The sequence below is a fragment of the Anas acuta genome, chromosome 17 (assembly GCF_963932015.1).
Source record: "Anas acuta chromosome 17, bAnaAcu1.1, whole genome shotgun sequence".
NCBI classification, from domain to species: Eukaryota; Metazoa; Chordata; class Aves; order Anseriformes; family Anatidae; genus Anas; species Anas acuta.
Window position 1 is genome coordinate 12,850,455 of NC_088995.1, and position 25,124 is coordinate 12,875,578.

At 35.2% G+C, this 25,124-nt stretch overlaps 1 protein-coding gene across 7 annotated transcripts in view; it reads right to left on the reverse strand.

Annotated features, from left to right (window-relative positions):
• The window catches only part of SFSWAP (splicing factor SWAP), a 48,809-nt gene that overhangs the window by 15,893 nt on the left and 7,792 nt on the right, over nt 1-25,124 (reverse strand). For all 7 annotated transcript variants that reach the window (XM_068654458.1, XM_068654457.1, XM_068654459.1 and 4 more), the window contains 9 exons: nt 24,159-24,384; nt 23,585-23,700; nt 22,769-22,904; nt 17,338-17,575; nt 16,833-16,964; nt 16,396-16,489; nt 13,946-14,123; nt 11,234-11,467; nt 9,558-9,748 (listed from right to left, as the gene is read on the reverse strand). In XM_068654458.1, the coding sequence (XP_068510559.1) occupies nt 9,558-9,748; nt 11,234-11,467; nt 13,946-14,123; nt 16,396-16,489; nt 16,833-16,964; nt 17,338-17,575; nt 22,769-22,904; nt 23,585-23,700; nt 24,159-24,384 (1,545 nt within the window). The remainder of the gene's footprint in view (nt 1-9,557; nt 9,749-11,233; nt 11,468-13,945; nt 14,124-16,395; nt 16,490-16,832; nt 16,965-17,337; nt 17,576-22,768; nt 22,905-23,584; nt 23,701-24,158; nt 24,385-25,124) is intronic.

Sequence of the window (25,124 nt, forward strand, 5' to 3'; positions counted from 1 at the left end):
ACTGCAGCCTACTTTTGTTCCTTGACAGTGTTATTCATGTCTTTATACAGTACCTTAGTCTCTTTGAACTCTACTGAATATGTAATAGACCAGTTTGCCTTGAAGTAGATAACTCTAATAGCTTGAAACAAAATAGCTGTAGGCAAAGCAGAATTAAGAGGAAAACAAGAGAGGGAAGAGAAAACAACATTTTTCAGTGTTCAAGTTCATTTGGCTGCACAAAACACAAGCTCTCATACCGTTAGCCAAAAAGGAAGCTAATAACTGATTGACACAGGTACTTTTAGTGCACACACAGGGATTCTCTCAGCAATCAGAATGAGGAACCCCGCACTGCTAAGCATCCCTCCATAACCACCACAAGCACTGGCTGCCAAAACTGTGATCTCTCCTTGACTTTCAGGAGGCTTACAGTACAAGTGACAGAGCTGTCCACATCCCTCTGCGAAGTGTACTGCAACCTGGCTGGATGGAGATTCAGACACAACAGCTCCAGCTTACTAATGAAGCATGTTTGGAAAGCTCTGGCAGAGATCATACAGAAGTAACTTCACCAACCCCCAAGTGAATATGTAGGTCCTGAGTGCGAGACAAGAGCTAGCGCAGTGAGGGAAGCCGCCTACCCAGCCAAACTGACACAACGCACGGCTGGGACCTGGTGCTCAGAGAAACTGTCACAAACAAGCCGACTCCTGAAGTAGCAACTCTACTTTCAAGAAAAAAGCCACCAGCAAAATGGCTTGAAACATCCTCAGAGCTGAAGGCTCTGTGGAAGAATGTTATGCCAGCAAGTTGCCAGGACACACAGAAAAGTTAAATAATGCAGCTGAATTTGAAAACAAAACAAAATAAACCAAAACTGTCTTGTGTTGGGCAAACACAAGAAGCTGTCACGGACGTGGGGTTTTACTAGGGAAAACTGACCCACGCAAACTAAAGTAGTAGAGGCAAGAAACTGGAGGCAAGAGTGAAGTAAATCAATAAATAAAAACCAAAGCAAGTGTGGACATTGGGAGGTTATTAAGGATTTCCAAAAGGCAGAAACTTTTTTTTTTTTTTTTTTTTTTAAACTGACCAGACTTTGGAAACCTGCAGGTCAGCAGAATGCTTTTTCAGAAAGCATGGCAACAAGCTGGATACCTGATTAATTTTATTATGCATCTCAAGGGAAGAGAGATTTAAGGCTTTTGAGAACTCTCCTAGGAAATTACATTGCAAACTTTCAGACAGCATTCATTGAACCTCACTTCTTTGTTCGTTTAGGTTAACAGAACACTCTTTCAGCCCCTAACAAAAATTAGTGTCAGACAATTAGAGCTCTTCTTCTGTGTTTTCTGTGGACGGCTGAAGGAAATCCTGGTAAAAGAATGCTTCCTACAGTAAACACCTGCTACGAGAAATGTTTCAAAGGTACTTCTTCAGAAAACAAAGATTATTGAAAAACTCTCATTTAATAGACATGGGTTAGGAAAGAGCTTTCTATCAGGAAGGATGTAAAACTATATGAGAACAAGTACTTCAGTTCATTACCAGACATTTGCTTATTTGCAGTATTCACAAGACCGGGACACACATTAGTTTTTCATGGGTTACATTATTTAATCAAAGTTCAAAACAAAGATTAGAAGTAAACCAGGAAGCGCTTATTAAAACAGAACAAAACACTGGCATTGTTCCTGGTACAAGTGAACTTAACTGTGAAAGAACATTATTTATAATATAACTAATGCTTTCACAATTAATGTTTTTTTCTATTCTGAAAGCTGATTTTGCATTAATTTCAATCCTGTGTTAGATCAAAGTTGGAAAGAGTTAAGAATTAGAACTCTGAAAAGTTAATCAACAATTACTTTATTTCATAAAATCTAAATCACTTCAAACTTTTCTCTACCCCTGCACCTTTTTTTGCTGCAGGTTCCACAAAGATTGTGCTGAAATACTCCTTGACATGGAACTCGTAAGCAACTGTCTCCTAGTAATAAAAACGTACCATTGCTCTGTGCATCAGAGTGAGCAGTTAAAACTTTTAAAAGACTTAGTCCAACCCTAAATTACCCCAAAGTGCTTAAATGTAATTGATAAAAACACTTGTTCTTCTAGAAAAAAATAATCAGTACTGAAAGATAAACAGTTTCAACAGTTTAGTTGCTGCTACAACTAGTAACACTACAGTGACCATGAGAATTTCTTTAAAAACAAACAAAACAACAAAAAAATGAAACAAAACAAACAAAAAAAAACCACAGAATTTTGCATTTTTGATTTTGAAAGGCCAACTGCAAAGAAATTTGTGGTTGTGAATGTGTTTGCTGCACGGAGCAGTATGCCTTTATACCCTGAGTACTTTGAAGAACAAAAATCAAGGCACAGAAAATCAAGGCACAGAACTCCCCCACATATCTACATTCTTTAGATGGCAGTTTCTGGTATTCAACTTTTCCGCCATTAAGTATTCGTTGAAGTAATTACAGTATAAGGAATTACAACTCTAGTGTAATTTTTATGGTAGGGTTCTTGCAATAAAAGAAGTTTCAAATGCCAGCAAGATAGCCACCACTTATGCCCCAAATGCCACATTAGTATGTGGCACTTGGTTTTATGCTTTTTGTATGACCTTTTGAAAAAGCAAGATAATGGAAGTTTTGAAACAAACAAGCTAACAACCCCCTCCCCCAAATCGTTCCATACTAAACAGAAGATAATGATGCATATGAATATATACTTTACTTTTTTTCCCCCAGAAATGGATGACCCTGAAACACTTGAAAGGTTTTTATTTCCTCTAAATACTAAGCATATGGTATTCATTACAGTTACATTTTGCTTACAAATTAATATTTTTTAAAAGATGCAAACATAAAATTGTTATATGTGATTACTCCTCTAAACAGGCATAGAGCAATACCCACCATCTATCGCTAATACAGCAGAATCAACTACAGCAGAAAGTGTGAAAGATGTACACAATCTACAGTTGTTGATAACGCTGTTATGCTTGGCAAAAATTGAATTGCACCTTACTTTTAAGCCTGTACTACAAACTTCTGTTTCATCCATAAACATACTACTCTCCACAAAAAAATGAATACTGTTACGAACAGGACAGAAGTAAGGACAAGCCATCTAAAGAAACAAATGAAAACCAGGTCTTCAAAAGAGAAAAGATGAAAGAGACCAAACACGTTAAGACGTGCTTTGTGCTATAGAATCTTTATATTCAGAGGCACAATGACAGATGACATTAGGGACAAGCCATTAGAACAGTTACTTTCAAGTTACGTGCTTGCCTGGTTTTGCAGCATTATAATGGTGAATTTGTCTCCTTGTTTAAATTGGATGTTAAGGTGTATACCGGTAACAGTTTGGGTATAGCCACCTGTCTTTTACAAGTAGATCAAAGTACTTATCAACCATAAAACAGTTCTGACAAGATAAAATATGAGAGATGAGCAGAATAATATGTATTAGAAACCTATCAGGCATGCTATTAGGTAAATCATGCCTTGTATACAAAAATTATATTGTACTACACATGCAGAACACTTATCTGTACATCAAGTAACTGCTATAAAGAAGTCAAAGACACTGCGTGCTGCAGGGACTATATAAAGCATAGCCTAACCATGCACCAGCATTGTCCCCCTCTCCTATTTTTGTCAGGTATTACCTGCACCAGTAGATTCTAAGATGCTTTATCTCTTCAATTGCTTCAACAGTCTCTTAAGACCATTTGCTTTGACAAAAAATGAAGCTCTGCAGGCCTTCTTTTGGCAGGGACAGCAGGGATAAGACTTTACCTACGTAAATCACTTTTACCAAAACTTTGATGGAAGTATTGATTTGGCAGCTTAGATTCTACCTCTGCAAGGCTTCTATAACTTGCTACAGTTATCAGCCACTGTTAACAAAAAGATTAAGCAAATGTTCACCAGCAAGACACCGAACCTTGCCAGGTTTTGCTTGGCTGCAAAACAGATGGAGAACCCCTGCGCCAGAGATGCTGCTTCCTTTTTTGCTCCCAGAGGCACCTAAGAACAACACTGCTTAAGCAGACAGGATTGGGAATAATCCAAAGTTTTGAATTAGCATTTTTGTAGACAAACAACATTTTAAAGCCCTAAGAAGTTGCAAAATGTGCTACAGGCCTGCCATACCACAGCCTACTACTACCAAAGGTGATGTTTGTATTCAGAATTCAACTGATGCCAATAGCTGCATATCTGGAAGAGTCCAACAGTCCTCAAAATTAAAAGGTTGCTCCCTATTGTAGGCCACAGAACCTTATGTTTGTGGCCGACTGACTGTACTTTCTCTTAACTGAAATACTGCCCCTCATGTGTGTTAACTGGTATGCTTTTCTTGTTAAAATAGCATCCACCTGAATCGTATATAAACATCAAATCATACAAAATGAGAGATGCTACCAAGTTACTGTTAACCCATCTCTTGAAAAAGCACAGACTTCACCAGCTACTAGTTACTGCAAGCCAATTAGCTTCAGGAACTGAGCTAGAGTTCCATGTTTTCTAAATGCTGCTCTGATGAAGGATTATTCATAACTGCATTACTGTTGTAATGCATCCAAGAATGGTGAGGAGTCATTTCTGAAAAGCTGTGCTGCTTCATTGCTCAAGCTCATTTTTCAGCCTTTTGTTCCTCTTGCTTGATTTCACTTTAAGGAAAAACAGAAAACCATATAAAAATAATGAATTCAGCTAGGGAAAAAGTAGATCTGACTATTTTTATGATCCAGCTGAAGTCAAAGAGCTTAGAAGTACTACGTACTCTATGGTGTCGAGTGCCCTTTACATGCAGTTAGTGGAATCAATTTTGTTCCAACTTAAAACATATACTCAGTATCAGCAATTCTTTTAAGAAATACTAGGTATCTTGAAAATCTGACAGAGGTCAAACAAAGCTTTGCTCATTTAATGCATTTCTATACTGTGTGATAAGCAGGTTTTCAGCACTGATGTATGCTGTGTATAAACAGACAAATAGCATGACTAGTTTTTATACAGTTATTTGGCAAGGACAAGCTCATGGGAATTATGCATCTCCCATGGAAATTCTCAACCAATTTTCATGCCTTATTATACTTTTCAGTCATTACTCCATTTCTGAGATACATTTTAAGCTACAAAAATCATTCCACTACATTAAGTCTATGACCACTGCATATCAATCTTTGTTTCCTGGACTCAGCATTGGATGGTCATATCCCCAAAAGGGAGATAAAATATGTTGTGACATTTTTGGTAAAACTAAATACTTTTTTCTTCATTTTGTGAAATTTCCATTTTTGCTTCCATTGACCAAACTGCAAAACTAATTTTACATCTTTCTTTCTATTGATTACACATATGTTTTCTTGATTACAGTTACTTTTTGTTATTGTAGAATACTTTTGCTATGAGTATTTTTAAATGCATGTTTTTGTTTCTGAAACATGACTGAAAAAGCTTTTTTTTAAAAAAAAAACACAAACAAGATCTGTGCTATGTATCTGTTTATAAATTGATCTAGACACCATGATGCAGATTACTGGATTTTGAGTGTAGACAGCAGAAGACTGCCCATTAATACAGTACTAACATTCCCGATATAGAATGTCAATATTATTTCAAAAAGGCAGGTCACATCACTAACATTTAAATACATATTTGAAATTCTAAATAAACCCTTTTATAAACAAATTGTTTTCCAATTACTTCTATTGGTAAGAAGCAGAGAAACCGGTTGCTTTAAAATTCTTAAATACATGGGATTTTGTGTGAGAAAGAGAGATGTCTTCTCTGAAACAGTACTTCTGCAGAAGAAAACCAGACATTTTTAGCAAGTAAGTTTACAGAGAAGTAGAATTTGGGTGAGGCTTTTGTTGAAAAGTTGACTTGCTTTTTAGTAAGTTCAACTTAGACCTTGAGTAATTTCAGATGCAAGTGGGGACACTCATCTGCTCTTCTGAAAAGAGACAACTGTTATTGAAGTTGTTGGTTATTTCAGGCACTCTCTTAAAGAAAATAACAACAGAATCTCAGCTTAGAAATGCCTACGTCCTTGACAAATCCCTTTGAGGAGAAGAGCAGACAAAGTCTCAGGAATTTTGCAGTGGCATCATCTCTCTGCATTCATTCAACATATAACTGGAAAAACATAATGCACACGCACCAGTCATAGGAAAAACACATTAGCATCAGTAATGAGAATCCTAAACAGGATCTCAGCTTGTGCTCATACTCAATTCATGAGCTACTATGTTGATACGGAACTCTCTGTGGCAAAGAAAACAATGGAAAGCCACGTCATTCGTTCTTGTTGCAGTCTGTCACAACCATTTCAGTGGTTGTGAAATGTTCAATTGGTACCCAAGATGAAGTTTTGCTTGATCAGTGCAACCAAGAACTCCTTGCTGGTTTTTCTAGGAGTGACACAGTTCCAAACACAGGAAACAGACTCTATTTCCCAACTATATTTGTGTTTGCAATGTGCATGGTAGGTCTGACTGCAACACACACAGTTTTTTTCTGGCTCCTGTAGGATCCCATAAAAATACTCCTAAGCTGTATAAATTTCAGGTCCTATTTAGGCTGGGTATCAAGAAACTACATAGCCTACACCAAATCTCACTCCTACTTTTTTCCCCACAGCTGGTTACAACTACTGCAGTGAAGACCTAAGTCCAAGATGACCCTCTTGAAACAGGTTTTGATGGGTTTTCTTCCATTAAGAAAAGAGATTGTCTGGACTTGTTGGAGGCATCCATACAATTGCTGAAAACACAATCTTTTATGAAGCATGCATGAGATCACGCTGGATTGGGATGTGTTATGATAAAACAATACCCAGACTGAAAGAAAAAGAGGTTGACAATCTAGCCTCTTCTTCACTCTGAAGTTAAGCAATTAGGAACTTAAATGGAAAATATACAATGCACATGGGAAAGTGTCACTTGGATAGAGAACACAGCTCTGCTGCCAAAACCTGCAGATGGAGAAAAAAGCTTCAGGACAGAGCTATGATGTACAAACTAATCAATACTAGAAGGATTTTCCTATAGAATAAATGCAAATCCCTCACTTAGGCTTTTAAAATTGTAGTTATTTTATTGAAATCAGAAAAGGTTTATGTGAAATGCATTATTTCTAAGCTGTTTTGAACAGAGTTTTCCATTTATTAATAGGGAAAAAAGCAGATCAGTGGCTTTGATCAATACAAGTTTTTAGAGTTTGGTTTTATATTTCTGCACTAAAATTTGCAGAAAAGCATTTCTAGGAAACAAATGTCTTCAGCTGAAGAAGGGAGACAAAGAATGCAGTTTTTGTATGGCTCCTATCTCTTCCAGCTTTCAACAACAAGCTGGAAATGATTAATTCCAGAAACATCAATCTCTCTTGATCTCTTCATAGTGATCTTGAAGATACAAATAAAAATTATGAATACACTGTTGAAGTAAACAGGCTACTGGAGTTAAGAGGACAAAACATATTTCACTATTCTCAGAGCCTGTTGAACACGACTAACGTACAAAAACCAGAAATTACCACAGAGAAAGATGAGACTTTCATTACAGTTTTGTCTTCATTACTAGGGAAAATGAATTTATGATCTACATTTTTCTGTAGCTTGTACTTTTGAGATTCTCTTTTTTCGTAGAGACATTGCTTATTTATTTATTTATTTATTTTTAATTGCATGAATATAAGCATTTTGAATCAATGCACATATTACTTACTAGCTATGGGCATTTACAAAGGCTCACAAATTCTACACCAAACACAAAATAGTAATTAACCAGCAGAAGGACTAAAAATCAAATTTAAAAATAAAATCCACACACAAACTGCTTACTAAGTTATGACCAAAGAAAAAAGGAAGCAAGTTAGCAAACTTACCTGTATGTCTCTGTTGTGAGAAGCACTATACAATATTGAGCATTATTGTACCAACTTTTAAGTTATTTAGCTAAAGGTTACCTACCACCTATGGCAGACACAGACAGAGTAAGTGCAATTATGTTTTTATTACACTTACATAGTTGCTTCAAACATGTTTATACCAACCTATTATTTTTTACATAATGAAGTACTAGAACACTTGTGGAAATTAAACTGAATTATTTCTGCAACTTAACTTAAACATCTTTTGACCCAAGACTGCCCCTTTAAGCTTGCCTACTCAAAAATTCTAGGTCTTACAGAACTGATTTCTAGAGGCTGTACCCAAAAGGTGTTTTAACTGATCCACATACTGCCTGGTAATAGTTCGATTTGCTGCAGAAGATAATTGCAAATAACTGATTAATAGTTATTTCTGCGTGATAAAACCTCTTTTTTTCTTTGTGATAAATTCTAGTAAACCAGCATGTGACCACTAGAAAACAGATTTTAATTTCCTTTGGAAACTACAGCCCGAACAGTTAAATGGCAAAGTAACTTACTAGCAACTCTTATTAGCTTTTTACAGCTAGGCACAAAGTCTTTATCAACCCTCAGGTTACTTTTAGACTGGCCTAAGAGTGCAGTACCATGATCACCCACTCAAAACAGAGCTTCTGAAAGCTCTCAAACTGACATTACCTTAGTATGATCTATTACAATTGACTGTCCAGACAGGGGATACAGGGACAAATTGTCAGGAGCATTGCAAAGACAAAAGAAAGATGGAAAGCAGTCTGCCTGTGCCACATACACTAGGATTCTAGAGAGCAGCAAAGTGCACAGATTTGTAACACAACTATCAAAATCTCTCCTTTGAAAGAAGTGCAGGAATAGTGACACTCCAAATTGCTTTGCTCTAGATAGACATTCGCTTCAGCCGTCCAAAACAGATTCTACTAAACAAACCCAAGGCATTGGGCTGCTTTATCATAAGAATAGCACAAGCATATACTCTGGAAGGCAGATAGCAGAATTAGTCCCCTCAATTCTTTCACTTTGAGTTTCTTGTTTTGATTCTTTACTACCTGCTCTGTAAGTTGCATGCATGCACACATTATTTTTCCCACCTATGTATTTATTTTCTTGATTAAGAATGCTCCAGCTAGAAACTTTAAGTTGTATGGATCATTTCACTACCTATTTATCTCAGTTTTATACCAGCTAAATTAAAAAAATTAAACAGCAGGACAGGTTCAAAGTAAATCCGAATGTAAGCTCAGTTGCCTGCATACTGTTTAAAAATTTTGAATATATCTACTCACACCAAAATAAACTTGAAACAAGCAAATATTAAAATAGATACCTAAATAAATTTGAAAGAGGATCATTCTACTTCACAGACCACTAGCGCAGAGTTAAACTTGCAATTTTATTTTGCTTTAACTGGCAATCTGACCTTTGAATTACACACCTTATTTCTCTACCAGTTTTTTAATTGACATTAAGAGGCATGTGTAAGATAACTGAAAAAAGATTAAAATGTGTTTAAAATTCAAATTTCTGTCCATTTGTAAAATATTCCATCTCTTCTGTCAACTTGATGAAATACTCCCAGATTCATACCCCACAGGTAATTTTTCTGCTAGCTTTACAGTAAAGAGAAATGTATTTCCTGCATACCTCAACACTGAAGGAATTCTCTTCAACCTTCTCAGTTTCTGCCTCTGCCAGAGGATTTTTCAGAGTCTGCAAGAACAGTGCAGCTTTCCTTTTGCGTTCTGCTTGTAGCTGCTTTTCTTTTGATTCCTTGGAGGCCTGTGCAAGCTTCTCCCTCGCCGCAGCTGCTAGCCTATCCTCAAGTTTCTGCTTTGCTAAGGAAAATAAAAATCAAGTTGAGAATGAATCACACTTGTGCAACGTAAGTTTCCTTGAAAGAAACACACAACCAAAAAATAACAGAACCAAACGGTCCCCCCAGCTAAACACAAACCTTTCTAGTACATCTATTCAGAGAGATAGTAAGGACACTTGAAATGATCAAATTCTACCCATTATAATTTATAAGTAATGTCATTTGACCAATTAAAAGCATTAATAAAGTAAAAATTGTTAAGCTTAAAGAAACCGCCATAAAAATCTGATGCTGGAAGTGCAGCATACTAGTGTTTTCCTTAGTATTTACAGAAGCTGCCTAAAATAGTAGCAGTACAAATTCAGAGGCTTTTTCCTTCATACTCCTTAAAGCAATGCACTCTTCATTTTGCTTTTCTCACAGGCTGGTTCATTTTCTCACTTCTTCCAGCCCACTTTACATATATCTAAAAAACTTTACAAAGGAGTTTGCTCCAGATAGCTTGACAAATGGTTTTGCAGTTGTTATAACCAACAATTATTGTTATGTGATTAAAGAAAGAAAACAAGCCACTTTAGCTATGCACAGAACACTTTTTTTTAAAAATCTGCTTCATCTTACATTTCCAGCTCTGTGTACTGAACGCATAGAAGATGATTTTTTGGTTAATTGCACCCAACCCAGCTTTTCCCAACCATCTCTTATGCTTCATTTTTATTATCATATACAGTATTTCATACTTGCTCTACGTATGTATCACTGGAGTGTACTCGGTGCTACAAAAGTGTAGAAAGGAACTGTTGCTTAGAAATAAAGTACTGTTTTACAATGAAAAATGAAATTTCTGTGGCATACTCACAGTTATAAAAGCAATATTAAGTTTTTAAGCTGGCAAACACTGACAGCATCTCTACTTTATATTAAACAGTCTCTACTGTGAAACCGCCTGGGGGATGAAGGTGGGAAATTTGATCCCTTTAGAAGATCACTTCATTTGAATTCACACTGCATACCCTTCTGCCCTTACATATACACAGTAACAGAGAAACCCATACAAAGCCTTAGTGGCACTGCATTGTAACAGGAACAAAACATAAGCAAGGTGATATTAGAGTATATGGGCATGCTATGTTACTGAAAAATAACTTGAAGCATTTCATTGTTCTGTGAAGAAAATGAGAAATGGACATGTCTTCTTCTGGGTTGTATAAATACAAACTGGAAACTAGAAGTTTAATGTTTTACCCCAAGTTTGTAAAGAAAAAAAATAAATCAGAAAGATCATGTACCATGGCAAACGATTCAATGCCATTGTGTTATAGTGTCAGTTTCAACTGAGCAACCAATGAATATTTTGTACTTCTCAATAAGTAAGAAACTGTGGGAAAAGGAAAAATAATAATCTAATTCCTGTAAACATAATATGGTGAAGACTGAAAATAATTACACTGTACTTTACAAAGGACTCAATCTTTCATTTTGTTTTCAATATAACGTGGGATACCTTGTTTAGCTTCCAACTCCTCCTGAGTAAGCTGAGGTTTTTTCTCTTCAGCAGGAGTAGAAGGAGTGGTAACAGCTGGAGTATGGTTTGAAGCATTATTAGCATTCTCCTGGCCTTCCTTGCCCTCTTCCTCCTCCTCATCACTGTCATCATCTAATTTAACACGGTTTTTCTCCAAAGGAAGAAGGTCATTTTCCTTGGCCTTGATTGCAAAGCTTATTGGAGCAAATGATGCTGTGAATGAATGGGTAAGATTTTACACATCATTAAACAACAGTGGGAAGCATGTTGAATTTCTTGTATTTATCCGTAACTCCTGAAGCCTACACCATGGAAGAAACCAAAACCAAGAAAGAGATCTGTATCATCGTTACACTGTGGTAATTATTTTGGGGCACAATACAACATAATCATTTTTTTCTTCTTTGAACATATTTTGGAAACTACTTCCCTGAAATGTTCAGCCTCAAATTAAAACATTTCAAATACAAACCATTTTTTAGACCCAGCCATACAATACAGTTGTTAAAATGTTTTTCATTTATTTAAAATCAGTTAAGGGTTTTCCACCCTCAAAATCTGTGAGAATTGGTCTTGAAACCAGAAACGTTCCAGTCTAGGATAAAATACTTCGTAATGCTGTAAGAAGCAGAAAAATAGTTTAAAGTATTTTTTCATATTTTATTATATCAGACACTGCAATTAGATCTATAATATAACTAGAACTTAAAATACATCTCTTTAAAGGATCACTTGCATTCCATATTTTTCTGCAAATCTGTTATCTTAGGCCAACGAGATATGGACATTCCTAGAAAAGAATTCAGTATTTCCTCTCTATGGTTGCTTTCCTTCTTGTTGAATCAGTTTTCCCAGTTTCTTCCCACCGAATACTCCTTCTGCTAAGGCTGCTGACACACTACAGTATGACACAGCCCCTTATGCTCTCTTCAGGCTAAATCTGATAGTTTGCACAACAATAGCATTTGTCTGGTTCACAGAACAGCACTTAAAGACTAACATCCACCTATATGAAAATTAATTACTTTGGGGAGTTAACAACATTTCACTATAGGAGAAATACATGCAAAAATTAAATACTGTTCCCTAAATGCACTGTGTCTTAACTAGTCTTGCTGTGGAAAAATTAGTGGTCAAATATTCTTTTCAAACAGTCCTCCCTGCTACCCCAGCACAAATGCACTACACTACACATTCATGACAGCACAGACAAAGGAAAAAGAACGCCTGTACACAAACCACAGAAACCCGCAAAAAAAATAATAATTGTGGATTGTTTCAAGCTAGCCTTCATTAATGGATCTTCCAAAAATAATAAATATAGATATACATTAGCTACACTTAAGTCTGAGCTACTGCTTTTTCCTTGAATAATTTTTCTTGCAATGTTTTCTGAAAACCATTTTCTGGAAAAAACACTGAATTCATCTCTAAACAGTTTATCCAAAAACTAACTTTAAAGAATAAAAGACTGATTTGCTCACGCATCTCAAGCAAAGTAACTCACTGCTATATGATCTGCTGCAATACTTGTCTTTCACAAATAGGAATGCCTGTTGCATGCATATATAAATATCCTCTAAGATTCTAGTAACAGAAAATTAAATACAACAATTAATTTACATGCCAGTGTTTAGAAAATATAAGCTTTGCATCTTCTAATTCTAGGGCAAGAAAACAGGCTCATAAGTAAGAACCCCAAAATTACAAGATAAGAAATCATAATGGAATTTTTCAACTTTTTCATATAACTAAACAAATCCTAAAATGGGATTTTAATCCTTCAGAGGCAGAAGAAAGGTTCGGATATTATGTTTGTCTTAGAGCCAGCTGCTGCATTTACATTACAAGAAAGTGGGATTTGTACCATACCAGAAAGTAAAAATACATTTACAGGAATAAGATCACAGGGACCAGAGGTAAACTCATTAGCAATTAAGTAAGCCTCTGAAGAAGGCAGAAGGTAGTACTTGTCAGCGGGAACACTGGTTAAGTTTGTCTTCTGCTTTGTTTCCTAATGGCTTTTAATTCTACTTCTATCTTTTAAGTTTCTATTTTATACTGAAAAGATGACATTTTACGATTTCTTTTTCTGGCAGGCCAGGAAATCAGTTCTTAAATATAAAAAATCTGTTTTTTATATTTACTGAGGATATTAACAGTGTTAGCTAAATTTGGCTTTTAAGAGATCCTTCCACTTTGTCCCTCTGCTGCTATAACTGCAAGAGGAAAAACATTTCACCTATACGTGAAAAGGCTTTTTTTTTTTCCCCCCAGTATGACTAACATGCACCATGGGAAGACTGATTAACCAAGAAATAAGTGTAGTGTACTTCCTTCATGTACATGGTTTCAAACAAGACTACTGCTTTTATTCAGGAGTACCTTCTTTCTTACAGAGCTTGTAACTGTCAAGTTTTAAATGACAAAAATAAAATTCTGCTGGCATCATTGATGAAAGCCTTCAACTTTGCACTAAACTAAAACAAAACAATTTATTCTGTCAGACAGTGAATACCTCATAGTCTGATAAAAGAAAAATACGAAAGCAAGCAAATTGCTTACTTTTTTTTTAAGGTTTTAGTGAAAATAACACTTAAATTCTTTTCCCTACTCCCCTCCCGCACCCCCTTTTTTTCTTCACTATATGTTAACAAATATTTTTACGGCCAACAACTCATGCCAACGTACCTTTCACCAATTTACCATCACTGACAGTTTTAGAAGGAGCAACATCCTTTTTAGTTCCTGGAACTCCCTTAGCACTTGGCTCAGATGCATCTTCAGGTGTGTGCTCATCTGCAAATTGAGTCTCACTTGCCGTATCAGTGGCAGTATCTGCTGGAACATCTTCAGATGAAGATACTCCCTTTTCAAAAGAAATATTTAATTTTACCAATTGGGTAGTTTATGAGAGTTAACGCTGTGCTTAGGGAGCTGCAATTATGCCAACTATTTCAAACATCATTTTATCAACAGCTAATTGTACATCAATAAGCAGTCATGACCAAAATTTGCTCCTTGTAAATAATACACTGCTTCACATACACCCACAGGCTGCACAGACTTGAGATCTGCAGTAAGATGTGTTATTTTAAAGGGAAGAAAATGTTTTTCAGCTGGTACACTTTTGCAAACAACTGTTTTAATAATGGCATTTTTTAAAACTGGACCCTAAAAGCATATACTTTCTTTCCAAAGTATTTTCTTTTAATTCTCGATCTCCAGAGTCGAGGAGAAAATCCATTAAAGTTGATTCACAGAACAAAAACTTAAGACGTTTTTTGCTAGATACCTTTTTTACAAATTCCAGTTATTAGAGGGATGAATACGAGGTAATGTCTGACTTGTTCCAACCTTTTGCTGAAGAACACTGGGCCTATCGATAGTTTTTGTGACATTAAACTGATACAGTACAGGTGTTTTAAGACTTTCAATAGAGTTAAGAATTATTGTTTCTACTGTTACATGACTGAATCATTCAAGACAACTTCTAAACTCATACTGTAAGAATATTAAGATAAATATTTTTAATATCCTACAATATCTACATGGCAAGTCAGGGGATCACATTAAAAAATTTAACATTTAAATGAGCCTCTCTCAGCAAATAGTTTCGTCGCTTCCCACTGGCAGCTGTTAAGTATATTTAATGTTGAAATATCATGTATTGAAGCGATCCTTTCATTGCTCCCTGCAGCCACTCCCTGACCAACAGAACTAATTTCTGAAAATCCTTTGAGAGGAAACGGATTTCGTGTATTTACTGAAGCCAACAGCACAATTTTCTATTAACTTTAATGGCCAAAAGGAGAATAATCAATTGCACTAGTTGCCTATACTTACATTATTAAAGCATAAAAATAATACTGAAATCATTATTCTAAAAAAATTAAAGAGAACGGCAATATCTACAAAACCATGCAGTAACAGAATATTCATTGCTACACAAGACCTCAGGGGACTTAAACCAGTTTCTGCTTGCTTCTTAGCTACTAGAATCATTTGAACACCTAAAAGGAATCTTTTATCATTACATTTTGGTTAGTGCACAATTTCCCCAGAAAATAAATGTTAATGAGTCTTGATTAATTATGTAACTTTTATGAATTCAACCCACTAGCTTGGAAATAAAAAATTCTAGAATAACAGTTATCATTGTGGTACAGGACAATTTATCAGTTGACTAAGATAAAATTTTACAGAGTATCTTTAAAAACAGTGTTGTCCAAACATTTTTCACGATTAAAATAAAACAAGAGACAAAAACGTTTCAAACATCAACTATTACTGAATTTCTTCATTTTCCAGAAAGTTATTTTGAGGAGTTTACCCACAGGCCTACCTTCTTCAGTTTAAGTAATTAATTGTTGAGCACTCCAATCTAAGCCTTGAGATGACAAATGACATAGGGCCTAAAAAGAAAATAGCTCTTTCCCATGAAAAGTTAACATCAGATGAAGTATTTCTGATCATATTTGCAATTTTCTTTTCCGTAAGAGAACAGACAATCTAATGCTATCAGCTAACATGAGAATGGTTAAAAACAAGGATGCCAAATCTGGGTATAATCTTTTAATAACATGACTAGAAGAAGCGAAGGAAGTAAGAAACTGACATGAGATTTTGCAGGTCCAGTATTATTTCAGTCAGTCATGCGAGGATTCCTCTGTTAGAAAACCTCACTCAGAAAAAAGCATGCCAGCAATGTAGTTTGGCTACTAGTCTACGAAGAACCATAAAGCATGTGGCTGTTAAATGTTATACCTCATCTTCATGACAAAAAAAAAAAACAAACACCACTAATCCTAATTTTACAAGGCTGCAGACCTCCACAAGGCATATACTGCCTCGTATAGAAATTCAAAAGATTCAGTTTGCCATTTTAGACTACAACCACAGTGAATGGCTGCTTATACTAAAAAGCAAGAAATAAATATCATACCGCCCCACGTATCCCAAATTAAATGCTATACAAAATTAAAAACAATCAGAAAAAGCACTCGCATCCTTTGCTGACCAAGCTCTCTATAATTCAGAGATTTCAATTTTTAAAGTCTCGTGATAATACACTACATAAACAAGTCCTTTTCCCACTTACGCTGTATTTTTAACACACGTACATATAAACACACATGTACCTGAGAGTTGTCACTGCTTTCTTTTTGAAGGAAGAACTGTTTTTTAAATTCATAATAAGCATTATACTGGTGCCATGGTTGCAGGAACTCAAATCTGTTAAAACAAATGAACACAGTATATACCAACAATCTATTGTTGTTTAACTCTCTCTTGCAGATGGAACACTATTTTATGTTTGGAAGAGTTATGTAATATATCCTCTGGAAGTTTAGGCATACATATATTGAGAGCATGGTTTTGAAGGAAGTTTTTGCTTGTTTGGTTGTTTTCAACATTTGGGCAATAATACTTTAGCATTACTTTTAATCCTTGAATTCCAATAAAAAAAAAAAAAAAAAAGACATAAGTCCCTCCTTGAGATCTGCATGCTCTGCTGATATATTTTAAAATGAAAACCTCAAATCTTAAAATAGAAAACAGGATAATGTTTTCTTACCTTAGATCATTCTTGGCACGAACACTAGTTTCAAATTTTATCCCATTCCTAGCAACATATTCAGCTAGCTTGTCAATAACAGGTTGGATATCTGGGGGTGGAGGTATAATGGCAACCACTGGAGCAATTGTGCTGAAAACATCAAAAGTACATCATTTTTATAAATAGAATATAAATATCTTTCAGACTTTTGTTTTACCCTCCCCTCTTCCCCCCCCTCCCGCCCCCCCCCCCCAAGAAATAGAGGCTTGCTCTCTAGGCTCATTATGCAATTAAAGCAACTGCTGATTTTCCACATAGAAAAAACCATCACAGTAGCTGAATAACACTAACCACATATAATATCAAAGACCAAAGTGAAGCCAGGTAATCAAAGCTGTATAAACACTGCTGAATGTTACCGAGGCATCACCAATAATACAGTTGTTACTAAATATTTCATATTGCAGTGCAAGGAAGAGTCCCCTCCACCAAACAAACACAACTATAGAACTGTATGTGGTACCTTGTAGATGTTGTGGTAGAGGTCAACCCACTGCTGCTTTCAGTTGTGTCTGGAGGAGGTGGAGGTGTAGTACCAGGGGGTGGAGGTACTGATGCTACCCCTGTAGTGCTTGATACAGTCACCCCTGCAGGCAATGCATTGTAGTAGGTGGCGACATCTATTCCTGGAGGTGGAGGTGCGAGGCAGTAGGTTCCATCAGGTAGCATATAGTAACTATAATACATGGCTGCCACGGTTGCTATAAAGAAAAACAAAAACATATTAAAGAATAAAGTTCTAGTTAGAAGAAAGATATACAATAATAATAAAAAGCTACTATGCAATCAGAACAAAACCATCTATTATCTAGATTCCCAACAACACACTAAGAAATAGTATTTGATTTATTGTGTAAAAAAAATGTTCACATTAATACACTCAAAGTGAACATGAAATAAATATGATGAAGAGACAGAATCAGAATATACTGAGGGTCAGATGGAAGACAAATAGGTAGAAATAAAAAAAAAAAAAAAAAAAAAGGTGAATCACCAGAGAACGCCTACAAAAAACAACCTAATATGAAATCATTCTTCCTAAACTAAATTAACCTCTGGCATTGTAGCTTAGATAAAATTGTGTATGCATTAAGAACAAAGTGCGCATATATTCAAAACTAACACTGAGAAATTAAACTCCTATTATTGCTAGTGGTTTAATTAAACGACAGCACTGCTTTAAGAGAAAAATGTTTTTTTCAACAGTTATTGTAATTTTCTATATTAAGTTATTTCTAAGTTCCACTTTATTAACAACCCTTCCCAATTGCCTGTATATAAAGCTGGTAAAAAGCTGTTCTGAGTATCTGAGTAGTTTTTCCTTATATCTGGTAAATACATTTGCATTACAAGCTTTTGAATCAAAGTTACGCTGACCATATATCCGCTTAAATAAACTGTATATGCAGGTAAGTAGAAATTAGGCAATATAGTCCATTAATGCTGAAACTACATAGACATTCACAAAATCTAGAAACTTTAAAGCTTACAGGTGATTTTTCATTCTTCATAATAGAAAATCTCACATTAGACTGCCTTCACAGTAGCTGCCATTTTACAATTGTGCTACATTGTACATGTATGCTACAGTCAAGCTCAAAACCATTTTGCATATACCAACTGCAAATGGAAAGAAAAGAAAAACCCGGAACAATTCACAATGGTCAATGCCTTATTTCACTCATTACCTGCATACAAACTCCTCATTTACAGCACAGCTGAATGTGCCACTACTATTTACTATGAACAGAAAATAATTTGCTTTCTAAAATGATCTTAGAGGGTAATCTCTATCTATGATTGCCAGTGAGTTCTTTTTCTGCATTTGATTGGTAAGACTTCACATTTCAAGCTTGGAGTCACTGAAGTTTGCCTTATATCTTTTGATCTAGTAGATGAGGCTGACAGGGGATCCTTTCACAAAAATGGCACAGAACCAAAGTAACAATACAGACTTCATCATGAAGAGAAGTGAACTACTTTTGTTTGCCTCAGGTTTGTATATATATTTATTCTTTAACCCCCAGTCAAGAGATCTACTTCCAGCTAAATGAGACTAAAACACCTTTAGTCCATTACTTTGTATTAACTCATACAGTAAGTAGGCAGGATGAAAAGTTTTCACATTTTCACATTGGTGATTTAGTGTTGTTTAGTGAATTTATGTCTGAGGCATATCAAAAGATGAGCAAAAAGGCAAATATTTGGCCATTAAGCTAAGCATCTTTTCAGCTCCAGAACGTAACAGTTCACTATTACTAGCCAATGCTTAAGTCCACCGTACCAGCTCTGCAATTTAAGATCACATACAAGGCTGTATCATCTGGGGAAAAATCATAGCCAATAACACAGAACAGCTACACTACAATGAAACTGAGATTTATAAACTAAAAATAGTAAGTAACAAGGATTCCTTTTTCTGGAACATGGTCTCAACTCAATTCTAGTACAAAAATGCTAATACACAAATTATGAAAGTACATCCACATTTTTCTATGTTGTTCCCACCATTATTGGTTTAATATATTGAAGTATTTCCAATATACTCAGCATACCACTCTGCAGATAGTAATTATCAAAGGAAGGTTGGGAAGTTCTGGTTATGTCTAATTAATACCAGCAGAATGTAATAGACATGTAGCACTGTGCAGGAAAGATTAGCACATCTAACTCATGCTAGTGGAGATAGTTGTTTGGAAAATCTCAGTATACACAGCTAAGCACAAGCGGCAAAAACAGAAAAAAACAAGCAATTTTTTTAACTCAAACGCACACGGAGATTAACATCCTTTGCTATTTTACCTAGTGCAATAATGTGTTTCATTCCTTTGTATATAAATTGCTTTAGGATTAAAGCTTTCTGCTTCAATAACATCCCACTGCAGCAAGTACCACAATTTTGTATTTCAGAGTACTATGCTAAATATATATGCAACTTTGATACTTCGTAGTTTTATCCAGTGCCTTCTTTATGGGCTCTCCATTATGGACTTACATAAATACATGTTAGTTACTGAAGTGCCTTGTCATTACCTGCTCATTTTTGTATCTTCCAGTGCTGCTTCTTAGTCTAATCCCATTTCACTCTAACAGTGCTTTCTAGTAGAGACAACCTAATCACTTTCTGATCTTATGATGGATAACCCATTTTGTGGTCATAAAAAAAAAAATATTTACACAACATACTGTTAGTAAAAACTGCCACTCAAAACCCTGCTAATTTTATAGGTATCTTAAAAATGGATACAAAAATCTCTTATTTAAACTGCGTTAGTTGAGAATTCTAAGTACTTAAAAAATACAGCACTACTATGCAACCGCAAGTCATAGATAACCAGATTAGCCTTACTGCTCCACATTACATCAGAATATATTACCACAAAATCTTTTTCTTTCTAAACAGAGGTAAAAATTTTATTCTTTCCACAGAAGTGTAAAATTAAACATCAGTTTTCTTTGTGTACATTTACAAGCATTACTTTACATTGAAATATCTTACAAATACTTTAAAATGGAAGGGAATTTTTATTTCCAAGATGATTTTAGGATAGAGAAAAATGGGTTGCAGGTCTCAAAATCGGGCTCTTCTAGCAAAATCAACACTCATTGAATGTTAGCATAAAAGTTGCACATTGAAAAATACACGCAATTTGTATCTGCTGGATATATATTTAATATGGAGACACGCTTACAGAAGCCTCAAGAAGCAGATGAGTTTAGCAACATAATACCAATACAACGAACAACTGATTTGAGTAAGATTTCCAAGCTAAAGGTTTGTCAGATTCTAAATGTCTGCTTCTTGAGAGAGCAAAGGCTTGTGGCTTTTTTGCTTTCTTTAAGCAAGTATTTTATACTGCTTTACTTAGCTTAACACTTCACACAAGGGCATTCACTTCCTGTAAATCTAAAGAATTTCAACAGAAAGGTGTGTAAACAGAAAGTATTCAGGTAAAATATTTCAAAGGATTTAGAGTAAGAATTTACATTTCTGGAGGGAAACTTTAATCAATGCATTAAATTATGGTCCTCTTAAAAGTTTCCTAAACAATTCTGTGTGGCAGTATTTACTTTCTTCAAAGAATAACTTATCTGTAAGGAGAGCAGAATAAAGATCTATTAAGTTTTAAAGGCAGAGAGAGCAGAGCTGTAGGCTTAACTTGTATTGCTATTAAATGATAATCTCCAAGTCTGCAACACATTCATTCAGATTCAAGCCTGACATGAAAGTAATCAGAAAAGTGAAGGGCATTTATCCATAGAGACACTTATTCTGATTTCAGTCTTTCTTGAAATAACCAGTAATTTTCCATTTCTCTGCAGACATCTTATTTCAGTTTTATTAATATTCTCTTAAGGTACAGTTTTAAATAAAAACACTTCCACACATATTCCACTACATATATTACAGTTGGACATCTCCAATCATTTGGGGAGTTCTGAATTTATAATGCTTCATAATCAACTTTGCTAATTATTGTCACCATTATTTAGAATAATATTATTAATAGAATGAACCACCACCACCTTGAATTGGACCACTCATTACCTACAAATTGATACTGACATAAAATGTTTCTGCAGTAAAGGCCACAATATACCTTTTCTTACAGCTCAATAGTGTCAGATGATAAGTCCTATAAATGAAAGGATAAGTTGTATTTCTACGTTTAAGGAATCAACAACTTTCACAATAAAGGACTATGAAAGAATTAGAGGTACATAAATCCAATTAAGTTTGTCCTCACCTTTTTGGGTATAAGAATTTACTAAACTTGCAAAAGCTTTGCATGCAGCCTGCATTAAGCGGCTTCAAAGATAATAGAAACCAGACATAACCAGAGTAGTTAAGATAACATTGCTAAAATATTTCATAGAAGAGATTCTTAAAAGAGGTTACAGACAGGACAATATTTAAATTTAATCTGAAATGGCTCAAAAGAAATGTCTAGTATTAAAGATTTAATAATAATTTGGAGGTGAGGAAAGCCTTGGCATTTCACTATCAGGCATGGGAAAATCAGTTGAGCACACAACTTTCCACATGGCTCACTTACAATTTAAACACTATCATTGCTTTTGTTGTTCTTTTAAAGAGAAATAGAATATCTACTCCTGTATTAAAGAATGGCCTCTGTAGCTTTTGAACTTAAAAGACAGTACTCTTTCTCTGATACTGTAATAGGAAATACAATTTACATATAAATTTTTAAATTTTGGATCTTGCATTTTCCTGATTTTTATTTTCTACATATAATGTTGAGCCAGTGCACAGAATAACAAAATAATGAAAAATGATATGAAGTGTATAATAAAATGCTTAAACATTTATGTCCTGTAAAACTACTTCCTATTTCACATCAGAACGCTATACTAAAACCTGAATTTATCACCTCATGTGGATCCTTCATTAAAAGTTATTATTATTATTTTTTTAAGCTTTGCACATTTTTCTTAGTATTAGACAGGCCAGCAAAACTGTTCAAAGCAGATTCACCACCTGCTTTTTCACTCAAAGTAGCAAGTTTTTTTGATGAACTACTTTATAGGACAGTTTTATATTCAACTCTGAATGTATTAGTTAGGCTTCGTTAATAGAAACTGATGGAAGCTATCAAAAAACATTAAGAATACTGTGCTCTCTGTACTCACAGACTGGAGACTTTGCTGCTTCGCTCCCCCACCCCATTTCTATTTTTTTTCTCTAAACTGCTAGCAACTTGATATATACCCAGTGGAACACCACACCTTCAAAGATGGATGCAATTGAAAAAGAATAAATACCAGTTACAAATGATGAAATATGAAGTTAACAGATTTTTCTGTCCCCCAGTCTACACACAAAATGAATTCATCAAGACACAACACCAGTTGCCTAATTACAGTGTACTTACAATCAGAAGAATATTCTACTTGTGATGTCTGAACAGCTGCCCCATCCGTTGACTGTGGTGTCGATGAGTTATTATCTGATTGTGCTTTGCGGACCAGTGCTGCAAGTGGATGATCTGGGTCTACTACCTTCAAAGGCTGAAAAAATTTTGACAGTGGAGAGTACATTAAAATTTGAAGTGCATATTTAAAACATGGCATCATCAACTTAATTTGAATTAAATTAACTAGGTATCAATAATATACTCCAAACACTGAAATTACTGTTTCTGTAGCTCCTGTATCAGGATCAACTTGATTCTTCTTCAAAAAATTTGTGGAAGAAAAAAAAAAAAAGACAAAATACACTTCAATTTGATGTGACCATAAATCCATGACATGAACAAAAAAGCAGGTATTACTCTGTTGTTCACCACCAAGGCTGAAATAAGACACAGAACCTGACTTGACTTGTCTAAATATCAGAAAACATTGCTGCCATTTCTCTGAAAGCTTCATAAGTGCACAAACATCTGTTATTCCCACTGTTCCATCACCGGATCAAACTCAAAAAATATCTAGAACATATCCAGCAAAATCTACACTTAATGAGTTGTACTAATTCTGCTGAAATATTATTCACTGAACCTATCATGTCATGTCAAGATTTTATCTAGAATCTGAGAAGAAAATATTCCATTTCATCTTTTAGCAAAATATATTTACATTTCCAAGACAGACAGAAAAAAAAATGCTAACAGAAGATCCTAACACCTGCATATTACAATTCTGTGCCCTGTAATCAGATGTTTAAAAGTAATTTTAATAGGCTGAAATACCTTCATGAGCTCTTCAAGTCTACTGCATTTTTTAGACGCAAAGAGACTTGGATGCAGATAGTTTCCATCATCATCGTCGTCATCATCATCCTCTTCCTCAGATTTCACTTTTGAGTCTGAGTAAAAGCAATATCTGAATTTAATTTGGGTTTTCTGTGGATTGGTATTGGGAGAGGATGAGGGTACAGAACAAGCATGCGTTCTTCTAAGAAACTACACTTTTCATAAGTATGCTTATTCGCTAAAATATAAAAAGATGACATTGTTAGCCATCAATAAAACTAAAACTGAAGTGCACAAACCAACTTTTTATTGGACTAGAGCTACACGAGCATTATAAAACTCCAATATCATAGCAGATTTTGTATCAGAAAGCTCCCCAACAGAATACTTTCTTTTAAAAAACTTTTTCAATTTAAGGAAAATCTTAAATCACCCCATCAATCTCAGCTGCAGGATAACAGTACTACCATCACAATGCACCAAAAGGATGCAGCTATTTTACAAAAAAGGACCAGTGGATGTTTCACTGATTCACATCCCAAAGCCATCCATTCGACAAGCATTTACTTACGTTTTTTCTCATCTGCTTTATTTTCAGAAGGAGCTGCGTATCGTCCCTCTTTCATAGCTTTCTGAATGAATTTGTAGTAGGGATTGAGGTAGTGATCAAATCGCAAGAAGTCAAACTGGGAGTTGCGTGCTTGCTTGGCTTTTAGCATAATCTCAAACTGTGCTCCCTGCTTGCAGACAAAGTTTGCAGTTCGTTCTATAATTGCATGCATTTTTGCTGTTGGTGGCTGTGGGAGTAAAATAACAGAAGTTTGTATTTTCATAAGCAGTTTGTAGAGTTTGTCAGAACTCCAGAGGTAATTAGAAAGAGCACAGTTCCCTGCCCAGCTTCTCAGCTTTCTCAGCAACATGGTGTCATAATCACTTTCACCTAGTGAAAGTGTATCACCTTTGAAGTAAAAACAAACAAACAAACAAACAAAAACAGTCCCAATTTTCCCCAGCTTCTTATTCATTTCTTCTTGCAAGATACTCTCCACCTATCACACCAAACTGAACTGGGGAACAAATTCCAGTTGAACTTGATGCAGCAAAAACATTTTAAGTCAGGCACATTCCATAGCCACAGACACACTTCTGCAGGCACAAGACAGGAGACAGATGTTTTTGTTGACACAGCAGTGCCAACATAAAGTGGATATTCCTTTACAACATTTTGAGGTGCTCTGAGGAGTCACCATGCATGGACTTGTTAATAAATGTGCAAATAATGTTCCCTAACTACAAAAGCTTCTTACTAGGTTTCTTGGAAGGGTCATGTTGCATCTGAAGACCAACATAGGAATTTTAATTATACATGCTGTCACATTCCCAGTCATTCAACATTTTAACAATAAAAGAAAAAGAATGAAGGTAACCAGCATCTGTGCATTTCTACTCCTGAAATCTCATGTAAGGAGCACTGCCATGTCAAAACCAAGAAGTGAGAAGAACAAGAATTTAATTGAAGAATGAATAAACTTCACCA